This window comes from Euprymna scolopes, chromosome 36, assembly GCF_053919585.1.
Source record: "Euprymna scolopes isolate OS-2025 chromosome 36, ASM5391958v1, whole genome shotgun sequence".
In the NCBI taxonomy this organism is placed as follows: Eukaryota; Metazoa; Mollusca; class Cephalopoda; order Sepiida; family Sepiolidae; genus Euprymna; species Euprymna scolopes.
In genome coordinates, this window is record NC_136517.1 from 83982234 (window position 1) to 84006180 (window position 23947).

The following is a 23947-nucleotide window of genomic DNA, read 5'->3' on the forward strand; positions in this document are numbered from 1 at the left end:
ACATACACACACACACGCACACACACACATACATATACATATATATATATATATATATATATATATATATATATATATAGATAGATAGATAGATAGATAGATAGATACCACTTTCAGTGCGCTCTCTCTCGTCTCCTCTCAATCTATATGTCCATCCCTCTCGTCTCTCTATTTATCTATCTTGTTCTCTCTCTCTCTCTCTCTCTCTCTCTCTCTCTCTCGCTGTCTCTCTCGGTCCCCTCCAGCATTTCTTCCTATCTATCTATCTATCTATCTATCTATCTATCTATCTATCTATCTATCCCTTTCATGTCTCTCTTCCCTCACTCTCTATCTCTCTCCTCACTCTATCGCCCTGTCCCTTTCTCTTCTCGCCTCTTTCTCTTCTATTTCTATCTATCCGTCCCCCTTTTTCTATCCCACCCTCCCTCTTACTGTCTTTCTCTCAACGTCTCTCTCACTCTCACTTATCGTCTCTCTCTCTCTCCCCTCTGACTTTATTTAACTTATTTTTTTTTTACTTCGCTTACCCCCTCTATTTCCTTTTCATCTCGTTAGAATTAAAACCACTTATTCTCTCTCTGTCTCTGTCTGTCTGTCTCTTTATATATGTATATATATATATATATATATATATATATATATATATATATATATATATATATATAAACATATAAATCTGTGCATATCAATAATATATAAACACACACACACACACACACACATATATAACTACTTCATTTACTCACATAAAATTAATATACGAAAGTATAGATTTATGCGTAAACTTTAAGTATTTACTTCAAAAGTGCTTAATACGTAGGTAGCGCTAGTTAGTAAGGCGCATAAGCCTGAAGAACCCTAGAGTGGATGAAACGCGGAACATTTTATAACTTACTATATATATATATATATATATATATATATATATATATATATATATATATATATATATATATATATATATATATATATATATATACACTTTTACTTATATTGAAATAAACATTTACATAATCACTACTACACTGGATATGGCAAATTACAGTGTATCATGTTTTTTTTTTTTTATTGGGCACTGTTAATAACTTCGTTAAATTCATTGGTTATCACTTTTAAATATCTTTAACATGGAATTATATACACGCACACACGCATATGTGCGCGCATGTGTGTGTGTGTGTGTGTGTGTGTTTGTGCACATGCTTTTTATTTCTCGTAATTTATTTCACGCTTTCTTTTCTCCTCTGCCCGTCCCCCATTCGAGCCGCTCCTCCCTCTTCGCTATAAACACATGCAACAAACGTCAGTAGCAGTTTGACGCGTTCGCCTCTCTTTCTCCGTCTCGCACTTGCTCTATCTATATTTAGTTTAAAGAGAGAGAGAGAGAGAGAGAGAGAGAGAGAGAGAGGTAAAAATGTGAAGCAAAACCTTTTGATTTCGTGAATTTCGTCCCTCAGTCTCTCACAAGAAAAGGAGTTCTGTCGTCGGCTGGGAAACCTGGTTATCTAGAAAGCGCGAAGAAGTAGAAAGCATAACAGCAACAGCAACAGTATCTCTGAAAGGTGAAAAAAAAAAAAAAAGAAGAATATGAAAAAGGAAAAGAAAAAAAGAAAAAAAAATTGTTGCTGTATTTCAACTTGTGAATTTTTCTGATTTTGTTTCCTCGCTATATGCAAAATACGTTTGTATTTATTCTAATTTTTAAATGAATTAACTAGCCACACACACACACACACACACACACACACACACACACACACACACTATATATATATATATATAATATATTTATATAATATATATATACTATACACACATATATACATATACACATATCTATAATATATAAATATATACACTACACACATACACACTCGTATATATACATCCATACACACAAACATATTTATAATATATACACACATACATATATACATATACACAAGCATATAATATATAAATACACACACAGATATATATATATATATATACACACATACATACATACATACACACAAGCATATTTATAATATATAAATACACACACGCGTGCGCGCGCACACACACACACACACACACACACATATATATTTAAAAAAAAAAAAAATTATTTCTCTATTTTTCACAGTAAGGATTTGCGCAAAGAAAACGGACACCCAATTTTCATGGGACAATCCAAAGAAAAAATAATTAAATACAAATCATAAATAAAATGAAATAATAAATATTAAAAAAAAGCCGGAAAGAATACATAAAAAAGAGAGAAACCGTTAAAATGTCAACCATGATAGATTTTACTTTTTAAAAGTGTTAACAAAAAATAAATTATATGAAAAAATTAAATAATATTAAAAAAAAAAAAAACGGTCAAAGAAAAAAACCCGATTAAATTTTACTCTTTAATATTGATATTAATCAGTTCGACACATTAAAAAAAAAAAAAAAAAAAAAAAAAAATCCCACAAGAGGGCGACATGACACACAAGGTAAGCAAACATTGTTGATCCACCTCGTCCTCAGTAAATCCAACCAACCACAACGATTTTTCGAGCTTCTTGCTGACGTTTATTTTAAAAAAAGCTACCCGTTTTAAACTCTATATCTGTACTGAGGTGAACATTTATTTTCTGTTGTCTATTTCCTTATATTTAAATAAACATAAAAATTCACCCGTTACTGCTGGGCTGGACCCCCCTTTTTCTTGAATCTACCCTACTGACGACAGTCGCTAATATTATCGATGATAACAATAAACACACTCCCGCTTCTACATTCTGTGGACACTTAAATCTGCCTCGGAGGGACGCACACGTCTCGGCTGACACCTTAGTGCGTTTTTTTCAAACAATGGACTTTTTTTCATATGGACAACTACTGTCACGAGATATATTGGACTTACAGAGCAGCAGAGGTAATATCTATTTTTTGTTAAATTAATTTAATGATATAATTATGATTATATTATTACCTGCGTGTGGGCGATATCTAATCGACGACTATAAAAAAAATGATTGGAGTTAGCTGAAAGCTTTTTCTTTTTGTTTTGTTAAAAGAAGAGAGATCTCGCTCGCTCGTCCTATTTAGTCCGTTTTGTGTTGATTTTAGAATAGATAATTTTTTTTTGTCCCTCCGTTGTGTCGGCTTTGGAGGGGAGGAAAAAGGAACTATGTTAAAGATAATGATAGTAAAATAAAGCATTTTGAAATTAAATATGCCCGAAAACACGAGAGGATAAAAAAAAAAAAAAAAAAAAAAAAATACACGGGAAAAGCCTGGTTTATGGTTCGATTTTCATTTCACATTTTAACCAACCTTAATCAGAATCTAAAACCATGTCGACCAATACATACCCCCATTTCTGCAACTACTACCACCTTTTTTACACGTTTTTTATAAGCTTAATTCTTCTCCATGACAAAACATTCACGGACGCTTACAAGGCGGACCCGACAGACTCTGCCTACCAGGTGCGCGTCCATCAAGTTGGCGAAGACTCGATTCGTGTAAGCGGGCCCGAGGGTAACAACCACCGGGCGTCCCCCACGGAAGGAGCTCTTATTTTCGACGCCAGCCTCGGGCCCGGCTGGTACTACGCGATCGATCATTACCGTAGCCAGAAGGATATTCTTCAATTCCTGACCTTGGATTCAAGCAGGGGTCGTGTTTATAGCAGAGGCGCCTTCAACTGTGTTAGCATGTATCCCGTTTTAGTTGAGTTTGGGGCGCTCCATGTTTACATCACGGCGCATACGTACAGAAGTATTGCCCGACCTCATCAACCGGGTAACTATACCGTCATACCTCTGAGCGTGTATATTTACGGACCAGGCTGCTATCAGAACCACCGTCGAAAAAGCGATTACAAAAACGTTCTGTTAACGAACTCCCAACTTATTGTGATAAATCGGTATCAAGACCAGATATATTTGCCCATGGGAGAACATTTACTCTCTGTCAGAAAATATATCCCAGCTTCGCTACAGAAAAACGTATGCGCTATCACAGTTCACAACACAAGGGATTATCTAGTCACTCTGCAAAATTATACTATTACTTCCAAAACTCTTCTTGAGCCTGCTAATAAAGGACTAATCATACACGGTGATATTGAATATGGATGCAGTAAAACAAACCCAAGCAGAGTTTCTTTCAAAATCTTGTACTACGTCCATAAAAGCTTGACCCCTGTCCAGGTCTCAAAGGTAACGCGCCGTAGGCGCCATAGAAGGGCTACAAACAACGTAGCCCCGTATTTCATCCCTAACCATTACCACAAGCGTGTGATGGAAGAAGCTGAGAAAGGTATCCTTGTTGGTATCATCAAGGCCATAGACACGGACACTGAGGACGCGGGGATGTTGACCTACAGTCTCATTGCATCCCAGGATGCCCGAAGCCAGTCGATGTTTACAATTGACCGAACGTCTGGGAGTATCACCACCTTAACGAAACTTGACCGTGAACAAATCCCCGTACACTATTTTACGATCATCGCTACAGACAATGGCATCCCTCGAAAAAGTGGCAGTGCCTCGCTGATCATCACGGTCACGGACGATAACGACCACACACCGTTGTTCGAAAAAGACGTCTACGTACGAGATGTCTCCGAAAACATTGATCCCAAATCGATTATCCTTACGGTTCGAGCAACTGATAAAGATTCTGGAAATAATGCCAAGATCCAGTACTCGATATTGAATCCAGATCCGCCAAATGATGCATTTTCCATTGATCCGATTCGAGGAACGATCCAAACGCAGAAACATCTAGATCGGGAGAAAGTCAGTTTTTATAATATAATTGTCCAAGCGATGGACCAAGGAATTATATCCAAACGGCGGTCATCAACAGCCACTGTTCAGATCACGGTGACTGATGAAAATGATAACTATCCCCAATTTGAGTTAAAATCTTACACAAAACTAATACCGGAAGATATCGATGTTAGTAGCAAACCTGTTATACTAAATATTTCCGCAACAGATAAGGATGAGGGTGATAATTCCAAGATCACTTACACAATCTCTGGTGGAAACAGCCAGGATTTCTTTAAAATCAATTCCATGACTGGAGCACTTAGTTTACAGGAACCCTTGGATTATGAAGAAACTAACCAATACACGTTGAAAATCCGAGCCCAAGATAGCGGTTCTCCGCCCAAAACTAACAGCACGACCGTCAACATCAGAGTAAAAGACGTTAATGATAACGCGCCCGCGTTTCTTGGAACTTACCATGAATCCATAATGGAGAACAAACCTATTAACACCAGCATACGCCAGGTGCAAGCCTTTGATCCAGATTCAGGTCCTAATGCTCAGATGACGTTCAAGATCATTGATAAACCTGTCTACTTTCCCTTGACCATTGACCCAAAGACAGGTTGGATACGGACCACCGCCATCTTGGATCGTGAAAATGCAACGTCTTATCGATTTATTGTTGAAGTTAAAGATTCCGGAAACCCGCCAAAGTCAGCAACGACTGAAGTGATCCTGATTATTCGAGACGCCAATGACAACAAGCCAGTGTTCAACCCGAAAGTGTACAACGTCAACGTATCAGAAGAGGCCAACCCCGGAGAACGTGTGGTCGTTGTGCATGCTATCGATTTAGACGAAGGAGAGAATGCTGTTCTTACTTATCGAATCACAGATGGTAATATCAACAGCGCCTTTCGGATTATCACAAGCGAAGGGATCATATTAGTCGCCAAGACCCTGAATTATCGAGAACACAGTAGGTATGCCTTAACGGTTACAGCCACGGATCCAATCGGAAATCAAGACGAGGCCGAAGTTTTCATTCAAATTATTGACACCAATCGGTATCGACCCAAGTTCCAGAATACACCATACCGCATTAGTGTCTCGGAAGACGTTCCTGTTGGAAAATCCATTTATGAGATTTTTGCTCTGGATAAAGATGTAGGGGAAAATGCACGGATAACTTACAGTATGGACCCGACAGACGTGTTTGCCGTGGATCCAAATACCGGGATTGTGCATACAAGGGCTGTCTTAGACCGAGAGAAACAAGCTGGCTACACGGTGAGCGTAACGGCTACTGACCAAGGTAAACCACCCAAGATGGACACGACAGATCTGGTGATCACCGTTGAAGATGTGAACGACAACCAACCGGAATTTAAAAAAGTACGATATTCTGGATCGGTCCTGGAGTCCGCTGAGATCGGAACCCGGGTGGTGGAGATCTCGGCGACGGATAAGGACGCAGGACGCAATGGGCAGATATACTATACGTTTAAAAATGGATATGATGGTGACGGGGACTTTATTATCGACAGTACACAGGGGGCTATCCGGACAAACAAAAAGCTTGACCGTGAACGTGTGTCCAGCTATGAATTGATAGCATACGCAGTTGACCGAGGGAGCAATCCGATGTCCGCATCAGTCGTTATCGACATAAATATCGAAGATGTTAACGACAATAAACCAATGTTTGAGGCCCAGGAGATCAGGGTCAGCATTTTAGAAAACAGTCCCATTGGCTCGACGGTGGCTAAGCTTACAGCCAATGACCCTGACGTGGGCGAGAATGCTGAAATAGAGTACATGCTAAAAGACGAAGGGGACAGAGATTCATTTGAGTTAAGTGGTCGTCCGGGTTCGGCTGCGGTCATAATATCCATGGTGGATTTAGACTACGAGTCAGATAAAAAATCCTACCGGCTTTCCTTGCGTGCTATCTCCAGACCGCTTTTCTCTGACGTAACTGTCATCATCAGTGTGGAGGATATTAACGACAATAAACCAGAACTCCAGGATTTCACGATCATCATTAATAATTTTGTGAATTATTTCCCGACGGGTGTCATCGGTCGGATCCCGGCTTACGATCCAGATGAAATAAATCGGGACACTCTCATCTACTCGTTTTTTTCCGGCAATGAGGGAAATCTCCTGAAACTTAATTCATCCACCGGGGATATTACTTTGGATTCCCGTTTAAACTCGGATGTGGCTCGGAACGGAACTTTACAGGTTTCCGTCTCAGGTGAGTTCAAATGTTTTTCCGTTTTTCTTTTGATAGAATTTATTAATGTCTTCATTTGTCACCCAGCGGTGCTCTAGGTCGGTGGAAGAGCTGGAATCACTCATTTTCAGGGATGACTTTACAGAATCTTTCTCGTCTACAATATTGAGGGGGGGGGTTGATCGCTAACCGAACTTAATGGAGGTTAAACCCTACCACTAACCTTTAGTTCGTGTGGCCCCCCCCCCACACTCACATAAAATCTTTTAACTCTACCACTAACTTTAAGTCCGGGTGGCAAGGCATCCATCATCGAAAAAATTTTCTCAACTGTATCATCACTAAGTCCGTATGGATTCCCCCCCCCTCCCACCAGAAAAAAAAACTTTCTTAATCCTACCACTTATCATAATCATAAGTTCAGGTGGCCTCCTCAAAATAAAATCCCTAAACTCTACCACTAACCTTAAGTCCGGGTGGGTGGCAAGGCTTCCTTCAAAAAAATAATTTCATTAACCCTACCATTATCCTAAGTCTGAAAAACAAACTTTCTTAATCTAATCACTAATTATAAGTTTAGATGACAAGCCCCACCTTATCAAAATAAAATCCTTAAACTCTATCACTAACCTTAAGTCCGCGTGGCAAGGCATCCCTCTCTCTCTCTCAAAAAAATTCTTATCCCTATCACTAACCCTAAGTGCGAGTGGCAAAAAACAAATCAAAAATAAAACTACATCTTATTGGAGACGGGAGTAATTCTCTAATATTATTGTTTTTGATGGAATAAACAGTTAAGTCGAAGAGTATTTTTGTCCAACCATTCCTTGACTTCCGTCGATAACAAATGCTATTCGACTTCATCTTTGCATAAATCAGTTTCCTTTCATCTGCTCGATTCTGGTGTTGCCACTGGTTTTTCCTGATTCCTTTTCTTTTAGAATCAAGTACTTACGGGAGGAACCATGTGGAAGGTTGCCAACATCTGTAGCGATAAGAGTGTCATGAATCAGACAGGATTCGAATAGAGCATGCCAAATCGTCAGTTCATGCCAGCATCCGATACAATTACCGATTCTGCTTCTTTCGAAATCTTCACATATTTAGTTATAAAATTTTTATATATTTTTTATTTTCGGGTTACCGTAAAAACCTATGTGATACACGCATATATTTTCACAAACGTAAAAAAAACACACTCCTGAGAGGGGGGGGGGGTTGATTTGTATATTTTAGATGTACTGATACGAGCAATGGAAAATTAAGAAATCAAATTTAAAAAAACAAATAAAAAAGATCAATTTAAATCGTTTTTAGCATTGGAAAATAAGCACACATTTTTCTGATACCGATTCCGATACCCTAAAAAGTTCCGATTTTTTCCAGTTCTCAATTTCGATTAATTGTTCCAACAATAATTAATATCTGTTTCATTAACCCCCCCCCCTTTTTTTTTCAAACGTTGAGTTAGAAAAGAAGTGGACAACATTAATTTTCCTTTGCCCCAATTAACTAGTTCTTCTGGTCTCTTAGTCTTACCGAATTCCAGAACAAGAAATCATCTAGTCTGGTGGAGTATCCAGCTTCGTGTTGCTATCTGAGGTAACACCACTTGGAGAAGATGCACCATTCCTTGTAAAAAAACTAGTGTGACGTAGCCATCTTGAAGGGGATGTTATTTGGGCCGACAATACGAAATATGCTTGTGAATATTTGATCAAGATTTACTTCTAGGGAAAAATATCTTCAAGCCAGGTTGTCCTGACAAACCCCTGTACAGATTTTATGTGTGTGTGTGGAGGGGGGAGGGGGGAGGTCAACACGGACTAAGGGTTTACTCGTAGATAGTGTCTAGTAGGTACTCAAGTTTAAAAAAAAAAAAAAATTAAAAAAAAAAAAATTAAAAAAAAAAAAATTAAAAAAAAAAAAATTTAAAAAAAAAAATTAAAAAAAAAAAAAATTAAAAAAAAAAAAAACACTTTAAATCGTTTTTAGTATTAGAAAATAGGCACACATTTTTTTCTGATACCGATTCCGATAAACCCCAAAACTTCTGATTTTTTTTCCAGTTTCTGGTTCCAATTAATCGTCCCAACACGAATTAATATCCAATAGATGTTCCATTAAAGTTCTTTGTTTTTCAAACGTTGAATCAGTAAATAAATGGACAACATTAATTTTCCTTTCTCCCAATTGACTGGCCCTGTCGGTGGGGCATTAGAATACGCCGACTGCTCCCCTGTAGAGGGTAAAAGTCCCTCAATGGGGGTCCTGGATATGACCTTAAACTATATCCAGTGGTGAGGCCCCAGCTTGTGGGCTTTGGGGAGTGTGGAGCCACCCTTTAATTACCATTGCTCCCAGGTCCACTCTGACCCGGAGTGGTAGTACCTGTTAGGGCCCCAACCATGGGTTAAATAGAAACCGACGTGAAAACAACAAATATATTCTATTAAAAAAATTTTTCTTCAAAATCTTTGGATTTGGCATTAAATAACCTGAAAATATGCCGTAAAACAAAAACAACCAACCAACCCAATTGACCATTTAACTGTATTATAGTATATCTTTTTTTCTGGTTTCTTAGTCTTACCGGATTCCAGGACATGCATTCATTTAGTCTGGTAGAATATCCAGCTTCGTGTTGCTACTTAAAAGAAGACCACTTTTAGAAGTTGCATAATTCCTTGTTAGTGTGGATTAGCTATACCGAGATCTTATTTGGATGTCCTGACAAACCCTTGTACAGAGAGACATTAGACAATCGAGGATAGTGTCTTACAGGCATTCAAGTTCTCTCCTTATATAATTAGTAGGGCTATGACGACAGAATATTCCCATTGTTGTTTTCACTCTCGAGTATATATCCGACACAGCTAGACACAGTTAATCGACAGAGAACTGCATCACTTTAAATAAAAGCATATATGATATCAACTGATATGCACTTGAGAGTCAAAACAACGAAAAGAATATTCTGTTGTCCTAGCTCTAATAATTAGGGACATTAATTTTCTTCTCCTCAATTGACTAGTAAACTATAGAATGGTATATCTTGGTCTCACTGGATTGCAGACATGAATTCATCTGGTGTAGAGGAGGAGGAGGAGGAGGAGGAGGAGTGTGAGTTCGACGTTTGATGAGGCAATTGTTTTTTTTTTTTTTTATGAGGGATGCTGCTCAGTTGGATAGGTGTACCTCTCCAGCAAGTCTGTTATTTGTAATCCCCAAAAGAAAAAAAGAAAAAATAAAAAATAAAAAGAAAATGAATATCTATTATTTGTGTTTATAAGATGAACTCTTTAACGTTTTAGTTTTTTAGTTAAAAAAATAGGAGGCCTTACTTTTGGAACGACCCCCGTAAAATATATTTAAAGAATTCTGTTTAAAAAAAAAAAAATGCCTGAAATAGCAAAATATTATCTATTCCATATAAACTTCCACAGCCAGTACCAGGGACTAAATTGGTGAAGAGAATTTTTTGCCCTTTCAGAGACTTTTAAGTAGATTTTGAGCATGTTGTTGAACATCCAGGCTGAGTATACCGAAGATGTTGGTAGGAGTAAAACGTATTTCACATAGACATGCTCCTGGCCGGAAGAAACAAGAATCTTTTGGTGAAAGTCCAGGTGTTATTTCTATATATAACAAGAACTGATGCAACAGTGGGTGCTAAAAAAAAAGTCACGTTTCATCTTGATAGGAAGATTTGACTTCAAGATAGCTTTCATCTTGTCCAGTCCAGCCATTGCTGATTCACAACTTTTATTTCACTCTCTGTAGAATTTTGCTTTTCAACTTCTCTGCCAAGATAGATGAACTCATCAACGTTTTTAAGAAAAGTTCCATTTATGGAAGAGATATTTGAGAGGATTGAAAACACTGGATGGGAAAAGGCAGAATTTAAGACAAGTATTTGTTTACATTGGACTTGAAAACGAACATGTTGTAATCAGCAGGGCCAGCTTTCAGAAATTGACTTCTAAACTAATCTATCTCTGACCAAGTCTTAATTTATCCCTCTTTCTCTCAAATCCATCGTTATTACATTCTCCCGAGCCCCCTATCTGTTTGAGTTGTGGGTTAGGATTAAGCAAAAGGTACATAGTAGTAATAGTAGTAGTATTAGTAGTAGTCACACACATCATCATCAGATCACTGATAACCACCGGTAGTGTTCCCTGTAATCTGGATAGTAACTAGTTTTCCCACGTTTCCAGTACTCTCCACCTCTTTTGATAATATTTGCAAATGAATTTGCGTTATCGCAACAGCCGTTTGCCATTGACTTCTCGCTGGGATTTATTATTATTACTGTTACAATGGAAAATTACCCATTGAAACTGAATTTAATTTACCAACGGTTTTTTCATGCGTGCAACTGATGATTTGGGGGTTAAAAACATAAAAAAAAAATTAACGTTAGACAAAAGAAAAAGACTTTGCCGTTCGCCATTAAAAAAATTGCCCATAATGCAATGAGATTGTGGCTTTTAATTTGCCAGAAAATTCTGGCCATTAAAATTGAAAATTTCCCATTAAAGTTGTGAATTCAATTTACTAACCGTTTTTATATATGCAACTTACGTGTGTTTAAATGTGGGGCTTGTGGTCATTAAACATGTTGCGGTTTATTAAGAGAAAAAAACCACCATTCTTTACAGTCGAATTTTTTCCTTCATTTTCATTCTTTCTTTTCTCTTTCTCTTTTCCTTTCTTTCTGCCTCTTTTTCTTTTTCATTCTTTCTCGTTTTCTTCCTTTTTTTCTCTATTTTTCTCTTTTTTCCTCTATTTTCTTTTTATTTCTTTTTCTCTCGCCATTTCTTTTTATTTCTTTTTCTTCTTTTCCTCTTTCTTTTTTGCCTTTCTCTTTTTCCTTCTTTTTCCTCTTTCTTTCTTTCTTTATTTCTTTTCATTTTTCTCTCTTTTTCCGTCTTTCCCTTTCTCTCTTTTTCTTTCTTTTTACCCTTTCTTTTTCCTTTTATATTCGTCTTTCTTTCTTTTTCTTCTCCTCTTCCTTTTTTGCTCTTTTTTCTTTTTACTTTTTCGTTTTTTCTTTTTCATTTTTTTCTTTCCTTTCATTTTTATTTGTTCATTTCTTTTTCTATTCCTTTCCTTTTTTTCTTCTCTTTCCTTTTTCTTTTTACTTTTCTTTTTCTTTTTCTTTGTATCATTTGTGGCTTACCCCCCCCTTTTTTTTTTCGAAAAAGTTTTTTCTCATCAATGATAAAGTCTAAATTATCAACTCTGCTTAATTTGCTTTGTTTGTTTAATTGCCGTTCACAAAAATACACTCGTGGGTGAAGACGAAAAAATCCTGAGAATCTAACAGTTTTTATGTCTTTCATAAAAATAAAAATAAATAAAAATGAAAGCCAACATGTTGCTATTTATTTTCATTTAAAGAAATTGTACTTCTGCAATTTACGGATCGTACTGAAATAACGTTATTATTTAAAAAGCCATTCTTAACATGGGAAGGACTGGCTTTGTTAATACTCTGTATTTCCATCTAACGGTTTTAGAAACAAACGATACCGTAAAATTTGAGATTAAGTCCAAAAATTCAGTACGCAAAGTTAAGACGCTGGAAGTGGACTCAGTTTAGCTAAAATATGGAACGGAACGGAAGTCACTAAGCATGAAGCGAAATACAAAACCATAAAAAAATAATTTATTTAAAAAAAAAATCCTGAGAATCTAACAGTTTTTATGTCTTTCATAAAATAAAAATAAAAAAAATGAATGCCAACATGTTGCTAATTATTTTCGGTAGTTCTACACTTTATAGCCGAAAGTGGAGACGCTATTTTATTTCAAGCACATGCCGTTAAAATCCAAGGGAGAAATCATTATTTTAAACTATGGCCGAAGCATGAAATAAATAACAAAAAAATTAAACTGGAGAACGATTGCTTCCGGAAAGAATAAATTAACCTAAAATTAAATGAAAAACGTTCCCGTTTTCATTAATTAAATCGAAACATTTCCAATTAAACAATTACGGATATATGTCCTCTTTCACTTTCTTTATTTACTTTTTTTCATAGTTCTTTCCGGAAGTTTATCTAGTTTAATTTTTTTGTTATTTATTTCTAACTTCGGCCATAGTTTAAAATGCTGAATTTTAACGACAAGTGCGCGAAATAAAATGGCGTCTCCAGTTTCGACGATAAAGAGTAGAAGCACCTTATTTTCATTTAAAGAAATTGTACTTCTGCAATTTACGGATCGTACTGAAATAACGTTATTATTTAAAAAGCCATTCTTAACATGGGGAGGGCGGGCTTTGTCAATACTCTGTATTTTCACCTAACCGTTTTAGAAACAAACGATACTGTAAAATTTGAAGTTAAGTCCAAAAATTCAGTACGCAAAGTTAAAACGCCGGAAGTGGACTCAGTTTAGCTAAAATATGGAACGGAACGGAAGTCACTAAACATGAAACCAAATACGAAACCATATGGGACTAATTTATTTTAAAAAATTGTTTTAGTTTTAACATTTCTTGTGCTATCATGAAACAATAATAATAAAAAAAACTTCGATTTCAGTTTCGAAATTCAATTGAAACTGTTTGAGTATACATTATTTATGATAAAATTATGTAATCAAATTTGTGAAATTTTTTAAATCTTTTTCCATATTAATATATTTCAAATATTTAAAAAATGATTTATAGAAATATAAACTATGAAAGCTTAAATTATTTTTTTGAAATAAAATATTTCCATATGAATATATTTTAAATATTTAAAAATATTTATAGGAATGTAAAAGAATAAAAGTTTATCATTTTAAAAAATTTTAATTAAGAAGTGTTTCCATTTTGGTTTCGTATTTCGTTTCATGCTTTGTGACTTCCATTCCATATTTAGTTAAACCGAGTCCACTTCTGGCGTCTTAACTTTGTGTAGTGAATTTTTGGATTCATCCCAAATTGATCATCATATCTAAAAAATGGTGCAACGTGGCTGTTACGCTTGAGCTGTATTCGTTAAAATTCAAACCTCTTTCGGATCCCCACGTCGTCCAGCACCATCGAAAAAGAACAAACTAACAAAAATAAGCAAATCTAACTCGGCTTTTTTTCTGTTTTCGAAAAGAGCGAGAGGAAAAGGACATGTTCAAGGCACGATAGAGTGGGAAAGGACGTGTTCGAGACACAAGAGAGTGGGAAAGAATGTGTTCGAGACACGAGAGAATGGGAAAGGACGTGTTCGAGACACAAGGGAGTGGGAAAGGACGTGTTCGAGACACGAGAGAATGGGAAAGGACGTGTTCGAGACACGAGAGAATGGGAAAGGACGTGTTCGAGACACGAGAGAATGGGAAAGGACGTGTTCGAGACACAAGAGAGTGGGAAAGGACGTGTTCGAGACATGAGAGAATGGGAAAGGACGTGTTCGAGACACGAGAGAGTGGGGGGGGGGAAATGTGTTCGAGACACGAGAGAATGGGAAAGAATGTGTTCGATACACGAGAGAGCAGAAAGGGGCATGTTCGAGACACGATCGAGTGGGAAAGGACGTGTTCAAGACACAGAAGAGTGAGAAAGGACGTGTTCGAGACACGAGAGAGACAGAAATAAACATGTTACACACGTGACATGAGAATGATGAGGAAAGGCATGTTCTAAACATGGCCAAACAAAGAAAGAGTACAATGTGTTTGACACGACAGTTTGTTTGTTAAGTACATTGGAGTACGAGAAGACTCATTTTTTCAGTTGAAACAACAGACATTTATTTACAGGTACTTCCAGAATAAGGCTTGTCTCTTGTTTAAAGTCTTCTCGTACTCCAATGTACTTAACAAACAACCTGTCGTGTCAAACACATGGTACACTAGTTTTGTTTGGCTATGTTTAGAACAAGTTTTTCCTTGTCGTTCTCAGATCACGTGTGTAACATGCTTATTTCTGTCTCTCTCGTGTCCCGGGCACGTCTTTTTTCTGCCCTCTCGTCTCTCGAATACTCTGCGTCTCAAACACATCTTGAATATCTCTTCTCCGAACATGTATGTCCTTTTTATCTCGATTCTCATATCACGCAGCCAGCTTGGTCATTTGCATATGGCTGCTGCTGATAATCCAGCGTCAACGGTTCCGTTACATAAACAAGGTTTGTGGTTATAGTCAAGATTGTCTGATCTTCTTGACTTCCGGTTTATGCTCCATCAGTGTGAACGGTGTTAACAAACAAGATATGGCCCCTTCTGATTAATGATTAATTAATGATTACCTAAATTTCGGATACCGTGGAAGATCATCTCCTTTTCCCCATGTTAAGAATGGCTTTCGATAATTAAGATTTTTAAAGAATATGCTAAGGAAGCATAGATGAGTTGCTGGAATTATTTCCTTAACTATCTAATCCATACCATAACTGTCGAAGAAATTGTTGATAAGCGGAAGTAATTCACACGGGACAGATTTCAAACAGACACCGTTTTCCACTGAACTAACGGAAGTCGTGGTCCTTTGTCGCTGTGCCCATTTACCTTTAAGTTTTATTGAAGAAAGAGGAGTGGAGGCTTTAAGCTGCATTTTAAAAGAAAAATCGTCCGGTTCATTTATTTTCTAGGACAGGTGTGTATGTGGGAGGGGGAATCGCCCAAACATGTCTACGGGTCAATAAAGACCACCAGGGTGAATAAGTTTTATTTTCAATATGTAAAAGATAATTGTTTCGCCTGTAGAAAAATAACAAAAAACATGACGTACTTTCTATATTAGGAGATTTGGTATCTGTCTGTCTGTCTGAAACCCAGACTATACTATTACTTCTGTTACTTATGAAAATTTGGTAATTTAAACCCCAACCTTACCCCTAAACGTTTCCATATTCACCCTTGGGTTTATTTATTATTATGCCTGTCCCTTACCTATACAGTCAACAACTAGTGATATATAATAACACACATATACCACTAAAACTATTCAACCTTGTATCGAAGATACGTCCTCGACAATCCGTCCAACAGTGACTTTGTTAATGTCGAATTGAGTTGTGTTTAGTTCCAGATGGTCCGCCCTCCCATACTTCACCTTCTCTTTGAGAAGGGGTGAATTTATTGCCAAAACGCCTGAGGGGCCCTTACTGAGAAATATCTGCGAGGGCTGTTCAGGCATTTTTGAAGGCCAGCTAAATATGCTGGCTTTTCAAACTCACATCTAACATTGTGTCTTACCCCCAGGAGAGAAGGCAAAAAAAAAAAAAGAAAGAAAATACGACACATGGAATGACGGTCATGTCTTGAGGTGCACAATTTGGGTTCTTCGAATAAAAGTGTGGGAAACCCTGCCCCATGTTCTTGCTTTGTGCCATTTTTAATTGTTTTTTTTTTCTCACTTGTGCCATTTTTATTGTGCACCCACATTTTTGGTCAGATTAAAATACAAACTATTTGTCAAACTTTATCCTGGGAAGTGACAAGTAAATAAAAACTTTGAAAACCGAAATACGAGGGTCATTCTTTAAGTAAAGCCTCTAAAAACGTTGAAGAGCTACAAAGACAGAAGTGGTAACATTAAAATGAGTAAACTTTTTGTGCTACATAATTTATTTTTCTACATAGTCACTACCATTCGAAATGCACTTTTGCCAAGAATTAAGTGATGCATCCCTGCTTCTGAAGCACGTCTATGACAGGGGTTGCTTTCATAGCGCCTCAGTCACACCATCAATATCTGCGACACATGGATTACAATTTTAGGATATAAATGCATAAGTTCAATCATCATAATCCAATTTGCAATCGCCTTTTATCCATTCGGACGAAATGAAAAAATAGGGGGCATTACTTTTGGAACGTCCTTCGTATGTATATAAAAAAGAAAACTTTTGAAAAATAAAAAAGACTGATTCTTTTCTAGATTAGTGGCTCCTCCGAAAAATGTTAGTTATCCATGGACTAGGAACACACATTGACCATAATACTAGACTTTTTTTTTTTTTTTTTTTATTACATTTTTTTTTTTTTTTATTACATTTTCACCCCAAACAAGGCACATTGCCACTTTGGTGTAGGGGGCTACTATCAGGGGAAACATCTACTGGGGTACTATGTAGGGATTAGGGCAGCGAGATGTTGGTTCACGTTGCACTTGAACTTATGCATGTCAGTACAGTTGGGGAAGCAGTGACCCGGAATGGAATTCCAAAGTCTAGTAGTTCTGGGGAAGAAACTACTGGAGTAGAAGGATCTTTTACATCTAGGGATCTCTACAGTGTAGGGGTGGGATTTTGCAGCTTGTCGGGTATGTCGAGGGTGTTCACGTCGTGGGGGCACAAGTGCTTGCAGTTCTTCAGAGCATTCACCATTATAATACTTGTAGAACAGGCAGAGGGATGCAACGTTTCGACGATGGGACAGAGGCTGAAGTTTTGATGCCAGTTTAGGGCCTATCAGATTTGCGACTCTCTTTTGAACCCTGTCAAGGAGCGAGAAACAAGTAGCCGATACACCGGCCCAAATATGACAGCAATACTCCATACATGGGCGAATAGTGGCCTTATAGAGGTACAGGATACTTTCGGGTGTTAAAAGTTTTCTAGCACGGTAGAGAGAGCCCACCTTCCTTGCAGCGGCCCTGGCAATGCCCTCGATGTAACTGTTCCAACTCATGTTTCCAGTGAACGTTAGGCCAAGGAGCTTGAGAGACGTACTCTCAGATAAAGAGTCGTTGGCCATTGCTATAGGTGGTAGAGAAGGTTTCTTGTAATTATTGAATGAAACCAGTTTTGTCTTGGTGGCATTGAACGTTACCATCCATTTTTGTCCCCATTCCACTACTGATTGGAGGTCATCCTCTAGTGTTTCTGCCATTACTTTAGATATATGTTTGTTTGTTTTCCTGTCGTGCCTGCTATAGAGTGTGGTGTCATCAGCATATATCCCCATCTCAGAGGCAATCTTGTCGGGGAGGTCATTTATGAATATCAGGAACAGCAGAGGTCCCGGGATAGATCCCTGGGGCACTCCCGCATTTATATCATATTGTTTAGATGTACGACCGTCGAGGACAACCTGGATTTTTCTCTTATCTAAGAAGGATTTAATTACGTTAAGTATTCTACCAGTGATACCGTAAGATCTAATCTTCCTGAGGAGACCCTCATGCCATACCCTGTCAAAAGCCTTAGATATATCTAGAGCTACCGCTCTTCCCTCTCCCGCTTTGTCCAGTGAATGGTATATGCGTTCAGAGATTACAGTGAGGATGTCTGCCGTGGAACGGGCTTGTCTAAATCCATATTGACAGTCGGTCAGAAGTTTAGCATCTGTAAGGTGCTGGACTAGAGCATAGTTAATTAAGGTCTCAAATATTTTGGCAAAAAGTGGGAGGAGGCTAATAGGGCGATAATTTAATGGGTCAGTTCTTTCGCCAGAATTCTTGAATACTGGTACTACAGAAGCAGTTTTCCAACAGCTCGGAAAGCAAGATTCATTAAGGCATTTGTTGTAGAGTTTGGAGAGAACTGGAGCTACTTCGACTGAGCACTTTTTTAATAGCACAGCTGGGATGAGGTCGGGTCCACATGCTTTGGAAGTGTCAAGGTTTTTTATGATAGCATGCACCTGAGCAGGGGCGATTTTCAGGTCGTCTAGCGTGGCGTCTGTCCGCATAGGAAATTGAGGTAGGGGGTGGTTTAGAGGGTCCAGTGTGGAGTTTGAGGCAAACCGACTGGCAAGCATGTTAGCCTTCTCGGTTGCTGAGCAAAGAACCTCGTGATTGTTGGTTAATGGGGGAATTGTTGATTGCCCATTATTTACTACACTGTTGTAGATTTTCCAGAAGTCACGAGTTCCTAGTTTTTGTGCTTCGATGCGTTTTTTCGTGGTTTCCGTAAATTCCCTCTTAGCTGTCGCTATTTCTTTCTTAACGTTACTTCTAGCTTCTATGTACTTTGATTTTTCTCTATCTACTATTATATAAAAGTCACCGTGTGTGTGTGTGTGTTTGTAAAAGTCACTATGTGTGTGTGTGTGTGTGTGTGTGTGAGAGTGTGTTTGTGTGTGTGTGTGTGTGCGTGAGAGAGAGAGAGAGAGAGAGAGAGAGAGAGAGAGAGAGAGAGTTACTTTTTTATAGGTTCCGCAACGACTGAGCCGATCTTTTGCAAAATTCACACAAAGGTAATTTATACATTTGGATGTGTTCTTAGATATAAAAAATAAATATTGCATAACTTGCTATATACCAGGTATTTTGTTAAACTTTTGTCTTTGCTCCTTTTAATTGAAAAAGAATTAGGGTTTGAATTACATTTTTTAAGTGGTTACAAACTTGGAAAGATAGGAGGTCGAATTATTCAATTTTTTTTCAATGACACTGCTACCGCAACGGCTGTGCCTATCTTTTGCAAAATTCACACAAAGGTAATTTATACATTTGGCAGTGTTCTTAGATATGTTTTGTACGGAAATTCATCCGATAAGTATCAAAAATCGAAAAAATCCGATCTTAAAAATAGTCTTTCTTCTCTAAAGATATGTCCCTGTAAAAATTCTTCTTTTTTTACCTATAAGAGAAGAAAGATTATGTTTAAGGTCGTCAGGCCCAAATCCCAGCTGAAACAAACGCAGACGGAATTTGCTGAACGACATTATCATTATTATTTTTTTTTATGTTTTATTTTTATTTTTTTTACAAATTAGTCCACCGGGCAAATTATTCCTCGTAATATATGATAATCAATAGAGGATTGATTCTATAATAATACATATGCAATCTGCATAAATTAAAATATCATATTTAAGCGTATTGTACGACTGGAAACACCGGACGGCCAGCTAGTACACTTTAATTCTAACCGGCAACTACTTTCTATCTGATGATTTAAGTCTTTTTAAACGTCATTATTAGATGAAAAGAAAAAAAAAAAGAAAAAACATGTCTGACAATTAATGCTTATTTGTTTACATGTAAAATTTGAATGTAAATTCTTTGTTAGAATTATTTTTTATCTGAAAATTTTTGTTGCATTTTTCTTTTTTTTTTCTTTTATTTATTTTTTATAACTTTTTCTTTCTCTGTACATTTCTTTTTTATTTCTTTCTCCTTTTGTTTTTCTTTTCTCCCTTTTCTTTTTTCATTGCTTTTTTTCTTCCCTCATCTTTCTTTCTTTCTTTCCTCATTTTTCTTTCTTTTTACCTTCTTTTCTTTGCGCCTCTTTTCCCATTTCCTTTTCCCCTTTCTTTTTCCCTTTCTTTCTTTTCCCCCCTTTCTTTCTTTCCCCCCTTTCTTTCTTTCCTCTTTTTATCTTTTCACTTTTTTCCTTCTTTTTTCCTTTTTTCCCCTCATTTCGTTCTTTATCCCCCGGGTTTGTATTACTGTACACATAGATTCGAAAAAGTTGTCAAAAAACAAATATAGAACAAATAAATGTTATCAAAGGCAAGATAAGTTACTTTTCTACCAAACTGGATATATCTTTTGTGTTTTTATTAAGTGTAACATGTTTATTCAGCTCGAAAAACATGCAGTGTTTACCGATGTATTGGAAAATTCCAAATGGCAGCCGACTCTCTCTCGGAGAGGGTACGTTTGGGAAAAGGTATTATAAATAATAAACTAGACAAAATACTGTTAGAAAACAACCGAATACATGTCAACTTATGTCACGGTAACATATATTGAGCGAATTTCTAACAGTATTTTGTCTAGTTTATTATTTATAATACCTTTTCCCAAACGTACCGTCTCCGAGAGAGAGTTGGCTGCCATTTTGAATTTTCCAATACATCGGTAAACACTGTATGTTTTTCGAGCTGAATAAACATGTTACACTGAATAAAAACACAAAAAATATATCCAGTTAGGTAGAAAAGTAACTTATCTTGCCTTTGATAACATTTATTTGTTCTATATTTGTTTTTTGACAACTTTTTCGAATCTATGTGTACAGTAATACAAACCCTACCCCCCTTTCTTTCTGTTCTCATTTCCTTCTTTCCCCTTTTTCTTTTCCCTCTCTTTCTTTTTCCTCTCTTTCTTTCTTTCATTTTTATTTCCACCCGTCCCCCCTCTCGCCTTTTCTCAATCTTTTTTCTCTTTCCACTCTTCCTTTCCCCCCTACCCTTTTTCCTATTTTCCCCCTTTATTATTTTCCTTCATTTAATTTTTCTTTTCCATTTCTCTTTACTTTTCCTCTTCTCCCTCTCCTCCCCTCAATAACCCGCAGGTGTTAATCGGCCTTTTATGAATGCTTACAAAACGAAAACAAACGTTTGGGTCAACGCGGTGGTTGGAACGAGCCACGTATAAACGCTTTATTTATAAATATTCCTTTATAAAACTTTGCTTTGTTTACCTACGTACACGTACATTGCTTTGAAAGCGATTTAAAGCGCTACCCTCCTCCTACTTTTCAAAACATCAATTTTTTATTTTCGCATTAACTAACCTTTTAACGGTTACCTGTTGCCGTACAAAACAGTACTCAACACAATTGATAGAGTAGGTGTATCAGAATTTTGAGGGAATTTTTGACACCCCTCACATAAAACTGCGAATAAAATATATATAAAAAAAACTCGTAATTTCTCTTTTTAAAATTGGTTGTTTATTTTCTTTATGGAATATACTTCCGAAATAAACTATTAAAGTTGTTTAAAAAATAATAGAAATATTATTTTTATCTTTAAAAAAAAAAATAGTGTTTACAAAGTGCCAGCGCGTCTTCATGCAGCCATTTTTTTTAAGCAATGAAATCAATTGAATTTTATGGGTTAAAAATTTTTTAATTTTTAAACTTTAAAAATCTATCAAAATTTTTCTATTGGTTCAATTTTTATGATATTTTCAAGGTCAATGTGAAATTTTATGCTCTTTCCAATAAACTAAATATAATATTTTGGACAAATGTTGTTTCTTTTTTAAATTTAACCCGCCCCATTTTGAAATGTCTATTAAAATTTTAATAATTAATTTATGTATCAATGTTTTATATATCACAAATTGAAGATAAAAGATCAATAATTAATATATTGTAATTTAAAAAAAACAAAGAAAAAAGAATATATTTTTTTTGGAAATTTATCTGTAAAGTTCAAAGTGTAAAACTATTTAAAAAAAACACGTTAATCTTTTTGTTGCTGTTTTAAGTGGAAGCTTATGTTATGCTTAGAATGTCTAGTAAATATGGGATGCTTACAACAATTTATTCTATTTCATATAATGTTTTCTTTTTTTAGATATAAAAAAAAATCAGTCGAAAAGAAGTATTAAAATATATCAATCAAAAACTCATGTATTTCATTAAGAGAATAAATAAATAAAAAAATTTTAAAATCGGTTAACTGTTTTTTTGTTTGTTTGTTTGTTTGTTTAACAATAAAAACTTCTAAGTGAATAATTTCCGTTCGGAGGACCGAAATACTAAATTTGGTTTATAGCACGCATTAAAAAGACGCATGAATTGTGTTCCTTCAAGTCGCCGGAATATAAAGGCGAATAAAATCAGACTTGTCTCCCTTTATTTGAATAGTTAAAACAAAATGTGAGTTCGCGTTTGTTTTTAATCCTTGTTTAAAAAAGTATTTTATTTAAAAAGGACATGGAATATGCGTATAAATATGGATACATTCTTAACAATGAACAATTGAACTACTCATCGAATACTAGTTTTTATAGGGAAGTATTTTTTTGGAATTTATATATATTTTTTATAATCGAAGGAAGTAAAATTTCGTTGTTTTTTTTTTATTTTTTTTTTTTTAACGAAAACCGATTTAAAAAACAAATATTTCATAATTTGCTATTAAACCTGTTATTTTTTAAAATTTTGGTCTAATTAAAAAAATACATTTTTCAAGAAGTTATAAGCTTCGAAAGACAGGAAGTTTAAATATTCCGGAGCTTACTGCGAATTTTTAATGACGATTTCTGACAATGCTATCGATAGAATAGGCCCCTTCAGCACCAAAGCCACCAGAATTTTTGTGACGTAGCCTGACTCCCATTTAAATAACGAATCACGTGCCGAGTCAGCATTTTAAGCGGTGACGTAGGTATATGTGACGAAATGTACTACATATATAGGCACTAGCTGGCAGCCCGGCGTTGCCCGGTCATACACGATATTTTAATTTATGCAGATTGAATATATATTATTATAGAATCAATCCTCTATTTATTATTATATATTACGAAGAATAATTTGCTCGGTGGACTAATTCGCAAAAAAAAAAAAAAATAAATAAATAAATAAAAATAATAATGATAATGTTGTTCATTAAATTCGGTCTGTTTGTTTATAATATCAAATCAGCTGAGTTTGACGATGAATGCCCTGGAAAAGTCACTTCTGATTAATGTTTAGTTTTAAAATAGGCAAACAAAGAAATGATTTGCAGCGATTTTAAATGGTATCTCTCTTTTATCATAAATTGAACTCATTGATAAGAAAACATTAAAACAAAATGGTTGGGTACACCCGGGCTTGAACATGGGATAATTCGATCTGTAATCGAATGCTCTAGCACTAAGCTATATTTCCAGATTATAATAAGTTTGTTTTCTTTTAAGAAGAAATTATTTACTGAAATTCTATTATCTCCGTTGCTAGTGTCACGTTACACTTCAAGCCTCTCTCCGTTATTCACGTTATTTCCCAAATAATGCTGCTTCTTGATTTTATTTTTTTTTACTGTTCATTTCGTCTGCCAAGAGATTAACAAAACCCTGCCGCCTCAACACCAGCTTAAAAGTCTCTCGCCGTCACCACGGGGGCACACGTCTATCTCGCTTCTCTCTTTGACCACGTGCTGCCCCCCCCTTTCTTGTCACCGAAGCCCACGCGCACTTGCTAATTTGCATATGTGCTTTAACGGCTACTCCTGCTGCTGCTGATACCTTCGGTAGCCACCTATCCTTCGGCTGCTGTCGATATTTCCACACGCACTTCTACAGTATTTAAAGAGTATAAGTAATCATTCT

The 23947-nt window shown here is 36.2% G+C and overlaps 1 protein-coding gene across 8 annotated transcripts in view; it reads left to right on the plus strand.

Moving 5' to 3' along the window:
• The first annotated feature begins 2862 nt into the window (after positions 1 to 2862).
• Positions 2863 to 23947, plus strand: part of LOC145260645 (protocadherin-like wing polarity protein stan) — a 450806-nt gene continuing 429721 nt past the window's right edge. For all 8 annotated transcript variants that reach the window (XM_080118975.1, XM_080118974.1, XM_080118979.1 and 5 more), the window contains exon 1: positions 2863 to 7026. In XM_080118975.1, coding sequence (XP_079975101.1) covers positions 3336 to 7026 — 3691 coding nt within the window. In that variant the 5' untranslated portion in view covers positions 2863 to 3335. The remainder of the gene's footprint in view (positions 7027 to 23947) is intronic.